The following is a 21,620-nucleotide window of genomic DNA, read 5'->3' as shown; positions in this document are numbered from 1 at the left end:
TCTTTAGATATTCAAAAATCCCTGATAGAAATTCCCATCGGCAGGAATTGCCACACAAGTTGATAAAAATGTTTAAAACCTGAACTTTAGTAATGGCTCCAGGAATGATGCCCATGTTAATACAGAAGTGGGAATTCTAATGATACGTTCCTTGATAATGCTCTGTGGGATTCCAAGAATCAGGAAGGCTACATTGATTATTTATCATAAAACATATTTTCTCAGTGTTTGTAATTAAAACAACATTGCTAACATTGATGTTCAACAAATGATATAATTTAAATGTATTAATTTTCCTTAGGTTATAATTCTTTATTGTTTCTTATATTTGCCCACAGTACCCCCAAATATGAAGGAGGGTTTACATTTCTTGACAGTACTGTGACAGCAGTGCTTATTAATTCTGAATAGTTTCTAAATACTCCATGAGCTGAGGGGATATAGTCCATATGGCAAGTAATTGGTGGTGTTTAAACTATCTTGACATCACTCTATTTTGAAGTAGCTATTATTTCAGTCTGCTTTTTGGTGATAGCCAGCAGAAATCTACCTAGAACTGCACATTGTTTCTTGGTTTTCTTTTGCGAAATGATTGATGGAGTATTCTAACTCAGTTATTTTCTCTTGGAGTTTTTGTGGTTACATTCATGTATTTTAAAACATTTATTAGCAAAACATTTTTAGGTGAACCACGTAGTCATTTTGGGAATGGGTATGGCTAAAATTATTGATGATAATTTATAGGGAAAGAACAGTGTTAACTCTTTCAGCAGCTAAATAGTTACAGAAATTGAAAAGGGAAGTCTTACTAGTTTTTTTTGTTTTCTTTCACTCTTTTGTGATAGCTGGATTTTTCAGGTTAAAAATCATCCGTTTTGGGTTTAGCCTTATGGTCCTCAGATGGTCGTACAAAATTCTAGGTATCAATTGAAGCTAAACTCTTGAATTTCTTACAGTGCTGGTGCAGCAAGTCCAGTGATACAGTATGCTTCTGTTCCACATTTATTCTTTACAATAGAAACCCATTTTTTTTTTTTTTTTTTGGTCTGGAAATCTTAGGTCCTACACACAAAATGGGGAAATTGTTTATGTGAATAGCAATTTCTAATGAAACTTGTACAATGACTGAATCTTTTAATAACATGTCCTACTCTTCTTTATCCTAAGAGGATTCAGCTTACCCTCAGGAAGGCATGGAAGGAACCTATTTTATATAAGTTGTTTGGAAATAAATGTCATGCAGCAAAAACCATATTCTGAACTCCTAGGAAGGAGATGAGGTTTTGGTACATTGGTAGTAGGAAGACTGCTAGCCTAGCTCTCGGTGTCACTCATGAGTGATTTCTTTTAACTTAGTTTGAAGCTAAAATTATTTGAAAGTGCAAAATGCTGCAGTGACAATAGTAGAACTTGATTACTCACTTTTCCTGCAAGATTCAAAACTCTTAGCCTTGCGCAGTGAGTTCTAAATCTTATTTTTTTAAATTCAAAAATAAAAACTTTGGCTGTATAGATATATTAAAATAACTTTTGGCTCCTTAGCATAGGTCCAAATGTATTAAACACAGATGGTTTCTCATAGCTAATTAGATTGTGTCTTACCCTAACCTTAACTGTGCTTTACAACTGAGTGGTTTAAATTAGATTCAGTTCAAGTCAACTCAATTCCAAATAACAACAATAATAATAAATAACATTTATTCAGTACATGTAATGGGTTTGGTACCACCCTCCATGCTTTTATATGTACTCATTTACTTCCCTCAAAATGTGTGACCAAAACTTCCTATAGTGAGAAAATGGAGACTTAGAAAGGGTAAGTGACATGGTCAGGGTCACAGAGCTAGGAAATAGCATAACTAAGACTCAGCTCAGGTTTTACCCAAAGCTCATGCTCTTAAATATTACCCTCATGCCTCCATTCTGGTTTATTACACCGTAGGCTAGACCTTGCATTAGACTGAAAAATGAGTGATAGTGTTTGTGACTCAAAGAGTTTACAATTCAAAGTGAGTAACTCACAAAATAACTCATGAAGTTGGAAATCCAAAGTGAGTAAACTCACCTTGATTTTGGTTAAAAAGTTTCTTCTGGATGAAAAAAGTCTATTTGATGGGTTTCAGTATTGGAGATAAAGACTGGAATGTGAGGTTTTAGTATTTAAATCTAGAATTTTCAAGTGGATCACTTAGTGTAGTAAAAAGTTGTGCTAAATTTGAACAAAGATAAAAATGAATAAATGTGAACTACAAGCATAGAGTTTAAAGACAATTCTTTAATTATTAATGATAATAGTAATTGACTATTTAAATGTCTGGATCCTTGGGAATCAATAATTTCCTGTGCTTTACTGCTTTTATTACATATTTTGTAGTTATTGTTGTTATTACCTCAATGTCTGGGCCTCTTTCCTCTAACTCATTTTATTGTTCTCCACCATTATAGAGTCTAAATTATTTTAAAAAAATAAATATTGAAATACCTGCTTCTAGATATACCTCAAGGAAATTCTGAGTTCTAAATTGGTTTAAAGTTACTTGTTGGGCAAATCAGTGTCTATTTAACTAAACCTATGCTGAATTGCCCTAAATTACTTCCAACCAATAAAGCATCTTGAAGATATCATGGAATATTAATAATTGAGGATCATCTAATACTTTCATAATGGTGGGAACAAACTACTAAGAAAAAAATTTTTAACATAGCTTATCCATTCTGCTTCCCCTCTATAATTTTTTAAAAGACTTTATTATATAGCTAGCGACAACAATAGTTGATTTCATAGGAAATGAATTAATCTTGAGCTTGAGGATGGAAGAAACACATATTAACAGTTAATGATAATTATTTTGGAGATTGTTCCACAAATTATTTACAAACGTTGTGATTCCTTTAGAAGTTTCCTCAGATAAACTGAAGGTTAAGTTGCCTTAGCAAAGCTTTACCTGTATTAACAAGATTGAAATTCTGGATCAGACTGCTCCAGACTGAATCGTTTTGGCAGTATGATAACATATATTATCTTTTCTAAGCATTTAAATGGAGAAATTAGTATGAACCAAAGTAAAAATTGATAACCTACCACTGGGAACATGTCCTGGGAGAACAGGATATCATCTGCCCTATGTGTACATTAGGAATGAGTTGTGATTCTGTACAGAGTTATCTTTTAGAACAATTGTTAAATATTTGCTTATCATGGTTCCAAGAAGATGGCATCGCAAAGAGGGTGCTAAAAAAAGAACCTAATGAAAAAAGTTAGGAGAAGAAAAAAGAATGTTTACTTGGTATAGGTCTAAGAACAGTGTTCAATAAAAACTTGCATTCAAATAAAAGCAACAGAAGTTATAAATATATTTCTAATTCTTTGCAGAAAAAAATCAATTTTAAAGCATATATTTACGTTTCTTCATGAAAACATGTTCCATAATGAAAATGTGATAATCGTTGGATCAGGTCTAGCTCCAAATTCTAATTCAGCCACTTTGTAAATGCCAGACTTTTATCAACTTTATGTAATAGCTCTGAGCCAGTTTCTACAGGTAAAATGGAGGCAATAATGTCTACTCTGTAGAGTTTTTAAAAATTCTTTGAGACATAATTCTCATACCGTAAGATTGTCCCACTTAGTGTACAATTCAATGATTTCTAGTATATTCAGTTATTTAGTTATCACAGTTGAATTTGAGAATATTTTCATCGTTCTAAAAGCCATCTTGTACCCATTAGCAGTCACTCCCCATTCTCCTCCATCTCCACTACAACCCTATCCTAGACAACCACTAATTTACTTTCCTTATAAATAGATTTGGTTATTCTTGACATTTCATACAAATGTAATCATACCATATGTGTCTTTTTTAAAAACTGGCTTCTTTCACTTAGCACAATGTTTTCAAGGTTCATTCATGTTGTAGCATCTATCACTACTTCATTCCTTTTTATTACAAAATAATGTTATGTTGTATGGATATGCCACATTTTGTTCTTCCATTCATTATCTGGTGGATATCTGCCGTATTTCTACTTTTCTGGCTATTATGAATAATACTGCTGTGCACATTTGTGTACAAGTTTCTGTGTGGTTATGTTTTCATTTCTCTTGGGTATATACTTAGGCGAATTGCTGGGTAGTATGGTTATTCTATATTTAACTTTTTAGAAACTGCCAAAGTTTTCCAAAGAAGTTACACTATTTCATATTCCTACCAGCAATCTATGATGATTCCAATGTCTCCACATCCTCTCCAACACTTGTTATTGTCTGTCTTCTTAATTTTAGTCATCTTAGTGAATGAGAAGTATTGTATTGTGGTTTTGGTTTGTGTTCGCCTAGTGGCTGATAATGTTAAGCATCTTATTTGCTTATTGATCATTTGTTTATATTCATAGGTGAAATGCCTATTCAGATCTTTTGTCCATTTTAAAAATGGATTATTTGTCCTTTTATTACAAGAGTGGTACAATAATTCTTTATATATTTATGTATATACATGAGTTGTTAGCATTCTTTATATATTTTAGATATAAGTCTCTTATCAGATAAGGATTTTCAAGTATTTTCTCCCATTCTTTGGGCTGTCTTTTTACTTTCTTCCTATTGTCATGTTCAGCACAAAAGTTTCTAACTTTGAGGAAGTACAGTTAATCTATTTTTTCCTTTTGTCTCTTATGCTTTTGGTGTCAAATCTAAGAAACCATTGCCTAACTCAAGGCCATGAAGATCTACTGCTGTGTTTCCTTCTAAGAGGGTTATGATGTTAACTCTTACCTATAAGTCTGTAGTCAAATAGAGAGTTGTTATGATGACCAGAAAATGTATATGTAAAGCATCTAGCACAGTGACGGGTATGTATCAGTGCACAATTAATGAGAGTCATCCATACCTCTCTGAAACCGAAGTGAATAAATATGTCCTAGAAGATATCTTCGGTCCCTCTCACCATACTATTGTTCTTACTGCTTTTTGCAAGGATGTGTGTATAACAAGAAGTATACATTATTTTAAAGATATACTTCCATAGAGATTTGAATCATTATAGGTTTTTATTAATAAGTTATTTCAAGTAACAAGAATGCAAAGATATGGAAGAAAAAAGACAGAACAAGTTTGAGCAGATTAAGACTGTTGCTCATTTAGGTGAAAGTTTGTAAACATGAAGACACGTTACAGTATTATCAAAATACGTTTTCTCTTTGGAAAATGTATTGTAATTGAGGAAATTTGCTTTATATATAATAATCATTTAAATTAATATTAATTTTTGTAAGATGTCACAGGGTTGTGCTATCTTTTGTAGTTTGGTTTTCCTTTTTAAAATAATATCTTAGTGGGTGTTACCTGCAAATGTTTCTGGAGAGTTTAGTAAGTATTTTAAGGAAAGGCAAGGTGAGAGGTTCATAATGGTAAAGAAGTGAGCCTTTAAACATTGCTCTCTTTTTCAATGGAGCATATAATTTTTTCCCTGTATTCCACTTTCTTCTGAATGATTATTTAAGTATGACATTGGCAGGTGTTGTTTTTGATACACTTGGATATGTTCAGCTTGTTTCTTAAGAACCAGATATTTATTAGAAGGGGATTATTCATTTATTTCTGGAAGTAGACTACCCCGTGAAGCAAGTTGGAATATGCATGACTATTGCTCTAGTACCTACACCAGCCATGGATGTGGCAAGAGATAGACTCTGAAAGCAACTGTAGTTCAGAACTCTAAAAAAAACTATGTTTTGTATTGTTTTGTATTCTAAATATACGTTTCATGTTGAATAGAAAAGTATACAGATTGGTGAAGGAATCACGTTTTACCTCATGTAAAAACGGATAATCCTTTTAGGTCATTAATAGGGCAGTGTGAAAAAGCCTTGCACTGCAGCTGCAGCAGTCTTCGGATAAATAGAGGATTTAATAACATTCAAATATTTGTCCCAACCTCAAAGGACATCCTGAAATAGAACTAACTTTACAGATGATACAGCTCTCTCCATATAGGTCCTCGTGGCTCTTGCCCAGGGATCTCCTTGGGCATTTAATGTGTTTCTCTGACTCTTGAACCAGTGCAGTTACAGTAGCTCTTTTTGAGTGAGATTTGGCTTTAGTCCTTTATAAATAATGTCAGCATAGTATGTAAGAATGACAAACCTGAAAATAGGAAATGCATATTTAAATCTCTGGAAAATCTGTCCCATGGTTTGACATTCTTAGACACGTGAGAGCCAGGTTTTAAAAGGATTAATTAGCTCAGGCTAAATTTCCTTCAGACTTCAGAACCATTTCTCACAGTTGTTACACACTCTTGAGTGTGCACGTAACTAATCCCCTTCATATTCTATGGAAACACATTCTTTAAAATGTAAGATACATACCTTTGACGTCAGCGTTATATTTTATCTCAGATATGCTTTACTATCTTTCAAAGGAGTGTGCCATTTTCTAGAGTCCTTAGCAGAAGCGACGGTCTTGCAATTAAAAGCAGTTGATAATATTTTGGTAAAGAGGAATCCGAAGCAAGTAAGTTTATATAGCCATTAAGAATGTTTTCGGGGAACTGTGTGTGTGGATGGTTTCATGGAGAGGAGACTAGTATTTTAAGAAGTCTTTAAATGATCATGCCTCCATAAATATGCCATCAACAAAGAAACAAAAACAAAACAAAACAAAAAACATAAGAAGAGGAGGGAAGAAGAGGTTGGGGAGGATTCTGTTCCCTTTGGAACACAAAGGTCTTTCAGCTGTGGGTGATTGGAATGGGGGTGTTTGGGTAGTGGAAAAAAATGTTCTAGCATGTGGTAATGAGGTTAAAAAAAACAGCAATGGATGATTACTTTTCTCCATCAAGGCTCCTTTATCCTCATAAGCTCAGACAGTGGTCAAAATGTTAGACACCCCTCCCTGTTTTATCCATCCCTTAACTGTGTTCTTTGACAGGACTGGTTTATACAGCTGGGCCTTTGTTCAGCTTTGGGGGAAATACTACAGGACAGCAGAAAGTATGGCAGAGCACCTATAAAATGGTAAATGGTAAACACTCTATTGAAGTGCAAGATTCCACCTTTAAAGATGTGCCTTTGTTTGATTAGTTTTCCTTTTAGGGATTTGTAAAGCAAACACCTTTAAAATTTTGTTTTTTGTACTGAAGATTTCATGGTGATATGGGAAAATTGTGTTAACCAGTAAAATTTCTTATCACCTACATTTTAATAAACAAAATAGAAAAGAACTCAGCTATCTTACTCACTAAAATTACAGTTAAAATTAAACATTTCTATTGTAGTGACATAGTATTTTAAAGAACATCTACATTGTGTGTGCTTAGCCATAGAACTGATTGAAAAGAGAAAGCAAATAGGAAAAGCTATTGATTTTAAAAAGTTTATGTATAAAACATACTTTAAATTTTTTTTTTCATGAGAATTTGTTAGTGACATTACTGTTAGCCCAATTTTAAATCTAGTGTAAACCTGATACTGGAATCTTCTTGTGTCTTTATACTTGTCATACCTTTATAAGAGTTTAATGATTTTCTTCTCTACAGTACATGCCATATCCTTTTAATTTTTATTTCAGAGGCAGGAAACTGGTAGCCTTTAAGTTCCTACTGATTAGTTTGTACCCATTTATAGAAAAGAGCTATCATTCCTAACTCGTCCACAGTGGCAATATGAACCATACTTTTAAAGTTTTTTTTTTTCCCCCTAAAAACAACAGGGAATGTGCTAAAACCAGAAAGATTAATGGGGGAAGAAGATAAACAGTTAAGATGTAAAATGAGTTTAGAGGTCAAGCTAGAAAAATAAGAAAGCTTATGGATTTAATTCATATTCATCCAAGCAAAGAAGCTTTGGCATGAAAGGAACCAAACGAAGAGGCTCAGCATTCTTACAACATCGACCATAGCTGCATCCCGCTGTTTTGGAGTTTGGGTTGATAGATGCTCATCGTCTTTGGCACTGCACCTTATTTGTGGACTTCTCAAGATTATAATGGCAAATTCTTCATCTTGCCGTGAAGTTCAGAAAATTTGTCTTTGCCTAGTGTGCCTGTCTCTCACATCAGAAGCTGTTGTCCTAGGAAAGCTCTGTGCACTGTATATATGTTCTTTGCTGTCTCTTTTGAATATAACATAAATATTTTCTACTTTGTTCATTTTCAACAGCTGTTGTAGAAACAGGCTGGAACCAAGTCTATATTGGGCATGGAGAGAAAGGATGAGTCCCCTAAATTGACCAGAGTTGAGCAGTGTATAAACTTTTTCTTGTCAGGGTTATTTGGATTCCAAAGAGGGTAGGGGTCATAATATTTTTCTTCACTGGACTACTTCGACAGTCATTCTCAAGCAATCTGACGCTGATGTTCAGTCCTCCTTTTAGCTGTGAGCCTCCTTTCTTGTTTCCGTTGGGGAAAAGCAACACACCGTTCTCTAGAGGCTTGCATTTGAAAGCTTAACTTGCTCGATTTCACAGTGACCTTTGAAAACAAAAGAAATTAAAACTAGACTGGTTACTTAATTATTTTTGTCATCATTATTAGATCCTAAATAAATTAAACATGCCACAGATTTTATTTCAAGACATCTACCATGCTAAGAATAAGTCACTTTTGATTATGGAACAATTTGCTATTTATTTAGACTTAGCCAGTAACGTGAGAGGGGAGAGAGAGCAAGAGCGGGGGTGGACACGGTGAGAGGAAGCGCATGCAGATAAGGAGACGGTGCGGGGGGCGGGGGGGGCGCTCAAAATAAGTACTTAATGATATTATTGTGGAAAAGATTTCAAACTGATTTTTTTTTGGACATATGCACCTTACCTGACCAGTGATGTTCATGAATGAAATGCTATCTTCTTTTACGATGAATACGATAGATAGGGTGAACTTTTTATAGGTTGTTACCAACATGTCCACATGTATATATGTGAACTTATGTAGACACACATACATCCTCGTGAGGTAAACATGAAGAAAATTGGCATTATTTTAGAAAACAATAATTAAGACATTAGTACTACTCATTGTAGTAGTAATATTTAGAAATACATTTTCTTTGGCTTTTTTTCTTTATTTTTTATGAATTAATGAATTGGCAGAAGTTTGTTTATACTTCTTTATTTTTTCCTTCAAAATACATACAACTTTCAACCAAATAGTTTTGAGTTATATAGTAAATGAAAGTTGTTAGCATATGATTATGGTTAAATTAAAATGGTCCTGTCTAATCCTTAATAGAGAGGTTCTGTAAAAAAAGATGGAATATTAAGGCCCATTAATATATAATTTGACAGTAAATGTCTTTTCTCTCTTCCTCCTCTTTTTTCTTCTTTTTCTTCTTCTTCTTCTTCTTCTCTTTCTCTCTCTCTCTCTCTCTCTCTCTCTCTCTCACACACACACACACACACACACACATACACACACACACACACGCACAAAGACACCTCTCAAACTTCTCTAAAAGGTCAAGGATAGAACAATAGGAATTGAATTACTCCCTGTTTCACTAGCAATTGTTCTGATAGAGAGCAGAAAAGATTGTCCTTCACAGGTATTCTACAGACAGCTTTTAAAGATACCTTCTTAGAGATCTTGAGAATGGATATACATCTCATACATTATTCTTCCACTATTCTATCCAACTAAGTATAACCTGAAATTTATACATGTGGCAACCATGTGTCTCAGAAAATTTCAACAGGCTTCTGATTTTTTAGACTTTATTTCTCTAACTCAAAGCATACAATTACTTGTTAGACAATTTGTCCCAACTTTTGATTCAGAAAAATGGTACTCATTTTTTGTTGTTACTTCTTATTATTAATAAAAGAGTTTTACAAGGTGTATAGGAAGAGATAGCTTTTGTTAATCCCTAGATTTTCCCCTTTAATCCTGTATCTGTCCCAGGAATGGAGTGTGTGGCTACTCAGTGCTCGGCTTTCAGACTCACAAGGAGCCGAGCATCTGGGGAAACTCAGGAGGTGAGCACTTTCACGCTGACTCAGAGACCAGCCTTGTGACTCCAGTCTGGCGCTGTCACGCCTGGTTATGGAAAGGCAAGAACAATGCCTCCCTTGAGAAAGGGGAAAAAAGTCTAGTGCAGTCACAATTTTGATGTAAAATTTAAATCATCCCTCCACATCCTGTGGACTTAGAGCTAAACCCATGCTCAAATGGAAAAAAGCTTTTTATTTCCTTAAAGAGTATACCCTCTCTAACTATAATAACAAGTTTCAGAACCACAAATCTTAATGCTAGATTATTTCAAATAATTTTTAAATAATCAGAACACAAGGACTTTTAACATTTTTAACTTGTAGGTAGCTGAAGGTTAAACATTATTTTTCTGTTTGTTTCTGATTAATGACATATGTGTAACAATACACAAATTAAATAATTTACAACAGATTAGTATTTATGGTTTTTTTTCTTCCAGACTCATTAATTTGGTCATTTTACCTACAACGTAAAAGAAATTTCTCTTCAACATTTAAAGGTCTTAACCATTTCTATCGTTTTCTTGAAGTAGATTGGCTGAAATGTAGTGTATTTGGTGATTAAAAAGAATCTGATCAAATGTTTAATAACTCAAGTATAGGTGTTACTGTTTTTGAGATAAGGAAATTAAATTTTAGCAATTATTGAACAAGTCAAAGTTAGGGTTTTTTAAAGTAAAAAATGCTTATTACCATATTCTTGGGCTGTAAATGATGAGAAAAGTTTTGATAATTGTTCTTGAAAAGAATACAGAGTTCTGTAAAAACGTTTACTAGCTCTTCTCTTTATGAAAATGACTGTATCTTGGAGCCATAAAAGTTTGCCTAACCAGTTTTCTTTCAGTCTTATCAGACTTATAATGAACTCTATTTTTTCTAAGTATTAGAACATTATAGAATGATTAGAATAGAGTTTAAATTTAATACTCTTTCTACCTTTTTATTTATCAGGAATACTTTTGTTGTAGGCACTTAACTTTAAAATTAAAGCATAAAATGGTAAAACATAAAATGGTAAGTTTTAGCTGGCAGTTACATTTATTTAGGTAAGTTTTGGCTCTAGAGCCCAGCTATTAGGTTACTCATAATAAAGCAATCTTCTTATTTAGAAAATTTTCTTGTGATCTTCATCCAATAACATGTGGTCTAACTTTGGAGTCAATTTTTAGTGATTACAATTAGTGAGACAGTAAAAGAAAGTAGAAAAGGAATCAAATTTTGAATTCTGAATCATTGTAGCCTGCAATTTTGCTATCATAAACTGTTTCTAAATGTTTACCTTCGGTATTTGTCTCTCTCATTTAGAACACAAAAACAAATGGACATTTTAAAGTTCGTTTTATTGCATACTTTAGGTCCATTTATTTCAATTCTGAAATATCTTGTGTCCAACTAATAAAGAGGAACTCATTTCTTTCAGATATTGACAAGAATTAAGTTCTGTTTCTGAGTCTTTACTTCTCTCTCTGTAATTTCTGATACTTTTTCCTTTTCCTTTTCCTCTGAAAACTCTCTACCTCTTCATTTTTTCTCTTCTTATCCTCTCCTCTTTCTCTGACTGGACAAGGCTGGGGAAAACTATTCGGTGAGAGAGGGATGCTAGTAAAGAGAAGGCAGAAAGGTGGTGAAGCAGTTCAGAGTGGTGCTCTTCTTATCAGAGAGAAGGGAAGAGCATAAGGAACTACGTGATCTCAGTGAAGAGAGCATCTCAGAAACCAAACATATGACAAGGTAAACACGGGGATCAGCCCTGGTAAAGGTCACTTTGAAAATTCTTGGTGACTACAACATTTTTAATTAACACAGTTTTAAGTACAGTTTAAACTTTTGTAACATTTATTAAATTTTCTGTAAATTCAAATTATATTTCAAAACAGAATAATAAATTTATTCTTAAGTAGCTATAGCTCAAAAATTGCTTTTGTTTTTAGATTTCAATGTTGTGGTAAATTGTGTTTGTAAGTACTAGTAGAAATAAGTTTCTGGTGAAATGCATATAGTAAAGCTTACAGGGGAATCTAGTCTTATTTATTACCCTATGTTGTCTGTTTTTATATTTCTATGAAATCTGTGTTTCTGCTTCCATTTATAGTGTATGCCAGGACCTGATGAACTTGTTCATGCTTCTAAAAAACAGTATAATGAATGTGGTCTTTGTATGTGGGAAGCAATGGATAGAGAGTATAGATTGGCATGTTCTATAAGGGAAACTGATGGCAAAGAAAATTTATAGAAAAGAGAAGAAAAATGTAAACACTTGAAAGACTACATGTTTACCACAAATCAATTTTCTATCTAAAAGACCTCTGAATATTATATATGACAGACTTGGTTACAGAGTTTACATAGAATTCACAGGGTAAACACCCAGCTGACTCTACACTTAGTGGGAAAATGAAGATGATCAAAACATGGAAGAGGGAAAAAGAAAGCATAAACCATAAGATATAAATAATAATAGTTGAGATTTATAGATAAAAATAATGAAACTGATTTTTTTCTTTAATAAAATGATATGCTAAGTTTGTGTAAATCTATAAGTCACAAAGGAGTGTTGGTATTTTCATTCATATGAATTAAAACCTGTCCATTCATGCTAAATGTCTATGTTGATTCCCCATGTGGAATAGGTAACATTCTATTGTGAAAAAAATCTTTGAAAAACAGTAGTTTAATTCCTAATCTTGATTAACCTTCTCACAATAACTTTAATTACAAAAGCAACCAGATAAATGTAAATGTTCTGAACAAGTAGTTTTATTACTAGAAAAACTAGTGACACATAACTTCTAGAAAAGTAGTATAATCTTTGGATATGAAGGATTACCAATTTTTATTTTATTTTGTAATTTTTCTTTTGTAAAAGAAGATGCATCCTTTGAAATATTTTAGTTGTTTTTGAAATGTGTTCTGCCATGCTTAAAATTTAACATGAGGGGGTGAATATTAAAAGTGAGTATTTAGGAGAGCAACCAATGGAAGTTATAAATTAAATAAACGTCATGGTCCAGAATTTTTAAAGTTCATATTCTGAATGTTTAGTTTTATAGAATTGTTTAGAGAATAATTACATTTTTTGTATATCACTTTGACTTCTCTTTATCTGTCTTCTGTGCTCAGTCCTTTTCATATACTGGTCTCCCAAAGTTTGATGGACTACAAAATTCAGAATCCCCCCCCCCCAATTCTCTGTTTTCTCTCTATTTTTCTCTTGGAGAGACAGTTCTGTTCTTGAACTGCTGTTTATTATAGTGCAAAGACCGAATAGTGTAACAAAAGATATTTAACCACTTTATGACTCAGTTTTCTTTTTTATAAAGCAAGAATAATAAAAATACTGAATCAGAACATTGTGGAGGAAGTCAATGAGAAATAATTACAATTATTGGTTAACTTTCTACCTGTGTTTAAAAGATTACACTGAGTTACTTCCACAGAAGTCCCACGTTTTCTGATTATCTGCTATTTCTTTTTAAAATCCTCCAATCAACAAGGATTTTTTTCTAAAACTGAATTTAATATTTGTCTCCAAGTTGACCTTTCTTTCTAATTTATGTATTTTTCTTATTAGCAGTATTGTTCTGTAAATTACACAGTCAAGTAATCTGTTTATCCTTGAGTTATCTCACCCACTCATTCCCCTTCTCTGGTTTCCACCCTCAAACTTCTATCAGTTACTAATTTCTGAGGGATTTTCTTCCTAAAATGTAGTTTTGATTACGTTACTGTGTAGCTCAGAAATCATCTCCAGTTTCCTTATACCTTCAGTATCAATTTCACATTTGGTGTAGCCGTTCACAATTGTTAGGATTTAGCCAGAATCACTATCATCTGGTACCTACCTTCCATCCTTATCTGCTTTTACTCCTCCTGGAATCTACTGCTTGAACCAAACCATTCTACTCACTATCCTGTATCATTCTATAAATTTCTTTAATTTGCTAATGTCATTTCTCCTATCTGGAATCTTCTCTTCTCTGTGTCTATTTGATTCTGATCCATCCTTCACTGCCCTGTTGAATTCTCCTGATATGTAGGAAGCATTCTCTGATTATTTCAAGCAGGACATTATCTCTCTATTATCTATCCCCCATAGTACTCATATTTATAAAAAGCCATTTACATTAAAATATTCTTTCTGGATTTCTTAATCATATTTCTATCTATAAGCACATGATAATCTTTCAATAAATGTTCTTCCATGAATGAATGTGTGAATGAGTGGATATATGTCTTCTCTTTCCATCTCTACAGTATATCCTTAAAAGTAAACCAGAAGGCTCTTCATATCTAAGTTGCCTGTTTCCTCCATAACACAAAGGTAACTTGCCTGACACAAAATTGACACTCAGGCAATTCATTCATTTACTCATATAAAAATACATTGAGTGCCAACTATGTACTAGGAATTGTGCTGCCATATAATTAATTGTAATTCATTCAGTATAGAGGATTAGACTATTTAGGGAAAAAATACAATTTGGAAAGACATGTTCAGCTCGGAAAAATCACATGAAGTGGTCAAAAACAGACCTGTACTTGTTAAAATCTTGTGTTCTAGTTTTAGATACTAATAAGAAGATAGGGAAAAAAAAAATAAGCTATTGAATCAATGTCATAGGTTATACTGATGTTCAGTTTTTTCAGGTGGCCTCTAGCAAGAGTTGATGATATAGTTTGAGGTGGGGAAAAGCCACTTCAACCATGGTGGTTAGGGAAGGCTTTGTATACTATACAACCTGGGATTTTAGTTTGTTTTTTTAGAGATAATTATTTTTTATAGTTTTTTATGCATAACTGCAAACCTTAAAGGAAACAATATTATCATTCCAAAAGAATAACCAGTAGAAGGCACTGCTTCCTAGGACTTTATCTCTGAATTAACTAGTCAAAGGTTAAAATGTTTAGAGAAATACAGAAACTTTAAAGGGTAACTATTATATACAGAAAGCAGTTCCCATTCTAAGTCTTCCATTTTGTGCTTGTTCCACATACACATTTCTTTGACCTTGTCCATGTTGTCATTTTCCAGAATAATTGCAGCAAAGAAAATATCCTGAGCAGACAAGAGTTAAGTTTAAGGCAGTAAGTAGATGATTCCTCAATAATAGACCTATTAATAATTAACTCTGTAACAGTTTTTATAAAGTTACTTCACTTTTATAGTCTTTTACTTATTACATTTTAAAAAGAACTGTAGGATATTTTTAAAAGTACTTAAGAAACCTGATTAAACAAGGTTTACCAATTCCTTTACATAGAAATTATTGAAAAGAAATATAGTGTTATCACTGAGCTGGATTTCCTGTTTTTTCTGACAATATTAAAGCATTTTCTAAGCATACTTGTCCTGTAAGAGTAGATCTTACAACTATCTACAGTTAGAGAATAGTAAGAGAGTTGCTGGTTTTAATTAGTAGCTTTCATTAAACACATACTGATCGAAAGACTACTATTTTCAGAAAGGATTATAAGTCCTGGGTAAGTAGCTGGTGGACAAAACTAAAGTCTGCCCTCCTGGATCTCATAGTGGGAGAGACAGATAAGCAAAGAAATAAAATAATTAAATATGTCAGGTGATAAAGGCTGAGAAAGGATGTTGGAGCAGAAAACTAAATGAAGTGAGGGAACAAGAAAGTGTATATATGGGGTAGGAGGACTTCAGATTGAGAAAATACCAAGTATGAAAGAAATATATTTAAGTTAGTGGTGAATTAGTCTCCTGTTGCTGTTGTAACAAATCATCACAAGTCTAGTGCATTAAACAATACAGATGTTTTCACTTAACAGTTCTAGAGGTTAGAAGTCTTACATTCAAGGTGTTGGCAAAGCTCATTCTTTCTAGAGGCTCTAGGGGGGAGTTTGTTTCATTACCTTTTCTACCTCCTAAGAGGCTCACGACCGCATCATCCATTTTCAAAGCCAGCCACATGGTATCTTCCAATCTCTCTCTCTCTCACTCTGATCCTCCTGCCTCCCACCCTTATAAGGATCTTTGTGATTACTTTTGGTCCACCCAGAATATCCAGGATCGTCTCCTTATCCCAAGATCCTTAACTTAATCATAGCTGCAAAGTCCCTTTGCCTTATAAGGAAACATATTCACAGGTTTCAGGGATTAGGATTTGGACATCTTCGGTGAGAGGCATTATTCTGACTAGCACAGTGGGTCTGCAACCTTAACTGTGCATTAGAATCACCTGGAAGCTTTAAAAATTTCTGATACCCTGTGTGCATTCTGAAACCAATAACATCAAAATGTCTGGCAGTGGGACCCAGGCAGCAGTATTTTTTTAAACCTCTCCGTATAGTTCCAATGTGTATTCAAAGTTGAAAACCACTGGTTTAGATTTCTGTTGCAGTCTTATTACGTCTTTTATTTACTCTACCCCTAAGTTTGCTACATATATCTGAATACAGTTGGGGACATCCTATTTACATAGCCTTTAGCCAATAGCAAAGGACTCCAGTAGTTTTAAAATTACTTTCACGTATGGACTAGAGTAGCCTGATTGTGCAGATTTCTACAGGGACAGCTGAAGGAAAAGTGACTCCTTGTAAGACCAAGTTGCCCCTTACAAGGGAGTCTCTTTCTTATCTATTACATTCATGTAACTCAGCAACTCCAGGAATGTTATAGACTAGAAATGGGATTTAGTCTATATTCCTGTGTCTCCCCTTTTCCTAAGTAAGCTTGAAACTTAAATTTATATTATACATCCTAAAACCATCTCTGCATCTTTTCTTTTATCATGACTTCCTACGTAAGGTTCCATCTCCATTTTATCCCAAGGTTTCTGTTTGTCCTTCTTTTCCCTCAAAATCCAACTGTTCAGTGATTCCCTGAAGCATTTCACAATCCTTTGGCCTTCATGAAGCCCTCGGGTGCTTAATTATAATGTCATTTGGCCCTTAACCTGAACTGTCTTTCATCATTATTTCTCGTTTTATTTAAAATTTTCACAAACAGTTCATAAGCTTTTTATTTTATTTTATTATTTTTTTGGCTTCATTGGGTCTTCGTTGCTGAGCGTGGGCTTTCTCTAGTTGCGGCTAGCTGGGGCTACTCTTCTTGCGATGAGCATGCTTCTCACTGCGGTGGCTTCTCTTGTTGTGGAGCACGGGCTCTAGGCACGCAGGCTCAGTAATTGTGGCGCACGGGCTTAGTTGCTCTGCGGCATGTGGGATCTTTCCGGACCAGGGCTCAAACCCATGTCCCCTGCATTGGCAGGTGGATTCTTAACCACTGCGCTACCAGGGAAGTCCCATTCATAAGCTTTTAAAGCAGAGACCCTGAATTACACTTTTTTATTCCCATTAGAGAATAGTCTTGCACATAGTAGGTAGTGAGTAAAGGGTTGTTGATGATTTAAAGATTCCCTTTGGTCCTGGAATTAGACATCAGTTCTTTCAAGAAGATTTTCTTGTCCACACACAAAAAAGTGAGTTAAAGACTACTATTATAAACTATAGTAGTGAGAGTTATAAACTAACTCCAGAAGTTAGTTTCACACTAGATTGTATTTGTCAGTCTCATGTCAGGTTCTTTGAAGTCTGAGTTTTGTTCGTTGGTAGGTCTAGCACCTACCACAGGAATGACAAAAATCATCTCTGAATGAATACAGAAGAGCATAGCTCAGCCTAGATACTCAAGTTGTTCTAAGGTGTCCTTGGACTGTAGCACAGACGTGTAGTGGAAGCTGCAGGTATTGGAACCCTACATATCCCACACAGACAATGCATGGAAATTCTCAGTGCCTCCTTAATGTTTTTTTTTAAATTGAGACTTTCTTCTATCCAAAATGAAACCCTTTGGTAGACAAACTTTGGTAGACTAAACATGGATGATGTAGCCAACAGATTGATAGCTCTTTACATAATTTACGTATTTTACTTTTTCCTCATTTTCTAGCCTATTACTGAACTGTAACCACAGTCATTTTTATTCTAATAATTTAAAAAATCTTTAAGAAATCTTTTACCTGAACTGCATAAAAATACTCTTAAGTCCAACACATTTAAGAGCATTCTATAAGTCTCTGAAAATGGAGTTGAAATAAAGATGAAATATGTAATATTTTAGGATCAATTTGCCTTTTGGCACCATGCCTCCTTCATGGTGTTTTAGACCTTATACGTTTTTCTCCATAGAGTGATATGTAAATGGAGAGACTGTTTATCCAGTTGGATATAAAGATAATTTAGATATTGAAAGAACTAGAAGTCTTGAAAATAGCAATATCTTAACTATCTACCTTATATACCTTATGTCTTTTAGACTTTTAGACATTTAATTTTCATAATCATTATTAATAATGATGTTAATGAAATAGAAGTCAGCAAAAAGGTCATGCTTTCTGAAAGTCATAGAATTGTATTAACTTAGGAAAAGGCAGCTAATCTAGCTTTCTGCTTTGATAACCCAGAAACTGACTCTGGATAATAGCCTGGAATTTTCAGACCGTTAAGAGACTGATTATACGTAAGACTGAGGTAGGCTCCAAAATACCAGACTGTTAATTCCAGCAAGAATAGTAATGCCCACACAGACCCTAAATACTATGGTTTATGTAATAAATGAATGATCTCCTTGTAGTCAAGCTTCATGTGAAACCAAGAAATAATTAAAAGTCTCTTTATTGATTTAATCTGATAGATCACTTCTCAAAGACCTTACGTATTTTAAGTCTGTTCTGTTACTCCATTCTCTTTACGGGAATCAGAGGTTCACTTGGAGAGCGTGGAAACAAAACAGTGGTAGTTAAATCTCTCTAGTGTTAAGAGTTACTATGTATAGTTTAATCTATCAATTTGGTGATAGATATGGTGTCGCCAACAAGACTAAGACTTTTCTAAGTCTGTTAAGTCCAGCCCCTTACTCCTTCTACATACTTAGAGTATACTTGGAGTAAACCTTGGTAATGAGATCAGAACTAAAGATACCTGAAATGTGCTGGCCCAGTCTGCTTCTCCTTTAAACAGTGTTTACATGGTAACCACTATCATTTCCTCCTTTTCCTCTGTTATTCAGCTGATCAAGACCCCTGCTATTAACATTTTTTCTTTAACACTTGCTAATACATTTGATCAGTTTACTGTCAAGTATGACTGGCCAGGGAGCATTTCTCTGTTGGGAGACTGTGTATTTCATGTTGATTTTACAGTTTTAAGTCTTAGAAGGCAATCTGCATTGTTATTTTGGAGGTTTTTTTTTTGTCTTCTCTGTTTTTGAGGGGGGTGGGTCACACTGTAGTTTTAAATTTTGTAAAATAAACACCAGCTATTGTTTACTGAGTGTCTACTCCTAGCAAAGTGCTCTACAAGTCACTTTTCATATGGAAACAGTTTCTTCTCAAAAAAGTATTACAAGTAGATATGACATCTCACTTTAAAGGTGAGTAAATTGAAATAGAGATTAAAGTAAGTCTCACATGTAGTAAGTAGCAGAATCAGTATTTTAATTCCCTTTATTTCTTTCTACTGTGCTATTATATCTTCATAGAATATATTCAGCCCTTGAATACACTTTTCTTTTTAAACGTCTAACACTAAGAACAGTATTATTCAATGGTGATTAGAGGCCCCTTTTCTGGTAGTACATTTTAAGTTTAAAAATCAGTGATATATATGAAGGAAGCGATGTGGCAGTTAACTTTCCTGCCTCCTATTCCACTGGTCTAGGGTACGAATGGATGATTCTGTAAACACTCTTTGTTTGCTGAACAAAAATTAGGGCTTTTTCAAGTTCAGGTCAAGTTGTAAATCCAAGAGAGGTTTTTTTTTTTTTTTTAATAAAAAATTTTAACTCTGTACTGCTTCTATGTAAAACTTTTAATGAAAAGAAAAGGATTTCTTATGTTTAACTAAAAATATTTGCCACTTATTTTTTAACCTCTGATAACATTCTCAACCAGATTCAAGTACAAAAAAATATTTAATTTTTGTTCAGTTATCTAAGTGCATTGTCCTATAGGCATTAGCTCATCAAAACAAAACTTCCTTATTTGATTTTTTTCTTTTACTTAGGTATTCTAAGGAATAAATAAATCTGAGAATCCACATCTAAATATTTCATGGAACTGTGGAAGTAAAACTGAAATAGTTTTATATTCTTACCTTTTTTACTACTTGCAAATTTTATATTAGAACTAAATGCCAAAATTGGGTGATGGGGAGGTGAGAGAGAAAAATCCTCAAATGTTTCAGAATTAACAGTGATTGTAAAATTTATTCAGTTCTTAATAAGCTTTAAACAAACATCCAACTTTTTGTTTTGTGATCTGAGGTTTGCTGATAACAAATATTTCTACATTTTATAATAATCTTTTAATAAAATGCAAATCATTATAATGGCAACCATCCATTTACTTTATTTTTTGATGAAAGAAATTTTAGTTATTTCTCTTCTTTTAACTGCCAACAGTATTTGCTATTCATAGATGTCCTGTCTTCAATAAGGTCTATCAAAGTGTAAAATGAGATGGGTATTTTTCTTTCCTTTAAAATGGAACAGTCTTTCATTATACAGTGTTCTTAGGTGAATTCTCTTGTTTAAGAAGCCAGAATACAAGAGAGTGCTATATTAGTGTATTATTCTTACAACAAACAAGCACTGTTCTGTTGCTACCTGCTTGGCCATTGTTTCTGATTGCGTGTGCTTTGCAGTGGTATTTGGATGGTTTCCTGCTCTCTGCCAGCACAAAAAGGCATTTCTGTTACAATGGCCCCTAACCACACAATAACGGCATTAAGGATTTATGTGGAGGTTTCATTATTTTCTCCTCTTTTGTTCCTTCCAGGATGTCTTCCAAGCGACCAGCCTCTCCGTATGGGGAAGCAGATGGAGAGGTAGCCATGGTGACAAGCAGACAGAAAGTGGAAGAAGAGGAGAGTGACGGGCTCCCAGCCTTTCACCTTCCCTTGCATGTGAGTTTTCCCAACAAGCCTCACTCTGAGGAATTTCAGCCAGTTTCTCTGCTGACGCAAGAGACTTGTGGCCATAGGACTCCCACTTCTCAGCACAATACAATGGTAGGTTTCTCATGGTCTATTGTGCCTACACTCACTTTGTGACCAGTCTACTCCTCTAGTAGTTTAGCTTCAGTCCTAGGCTTTGTAATTATCATCTACTTAATAGCCATACACAAGATTCACTCCTAACATCTTAAAATTCGTAACAAGTAAATTGATTCCAGTAGGGAGTATAAATAGGCTATTTTTGTTTTGTTTTGTTTTGATTTTGTTTTTCAAGAATTCTGCTTTTGAGGCACTCCCAACTTAATTAGGGGAAAAACATAATATAAGAATAATGTTAAAGTAACACATTTAAAATTAGTCCTCATGAAAGTTAGGTATCATAATATTTCTAGGAAAATATTTTTCCAGATAAAGCTGCAACATAGTTTGAACATTTCCACCATGATAAATCAGTGCTTTTTCAATTTCTGCTTTGCCCAGATTGGATTCCAGTGTTTCTTACAGTACTGGGAATATTACAGAAGAATATGTTTCAAAGAGACAATACTTTTCTAATGTTACTGCGCTAATTTTTAACTCAGTCTCATTCACTCTGTTGCTCTGATAATTCAGTAATTCCCTGGTACCTCCTATTATAGAATTTGGAGCTCAGGATAATT

The 21,620-nt window shown here is 33.8% G+C and overlaps 1 protein-coding gene across 1 annotated transcript in view; it reads left to right on the top strand.

Moving 5' to 3' along the window:
• The window catches only part of SOX5 (SRY-box transcription factor 5), a 395,723-nt gene that overhangs the window by 34,284 nt on the left and 339,819 nt on the right, over positions 1–21,620 (top strand). Inside the window, exon 3 of the mRNA XM_082665854.1 lies at positions 20,784–21,015. Within this exon, the coding sequence (XP_082521980.1) occupies positions 20,784–21,015 (232 nt within the window). The remainder of the gene's footprint in view (positions 1–20,783; positions 21,016–21,620) is intronic.

Source organism: Grampus griseus (genome assembly GCF_964374135.1).
Source record: "Grampus griseus genome assembly, chromosome: 11".
In the NCBI taxonomy this organism is placed as follows: Eukaryota; Metazoa; Chordata; class Mammalia; order Artiodactyla; family Delphinidae; genus Grampus; species Grampus griseus.
The sequence above is the reverse complement of the archived record's forward strand: the minus strand, read 5'-3'. Positions and strand labels throughout refer to the sequence as shown.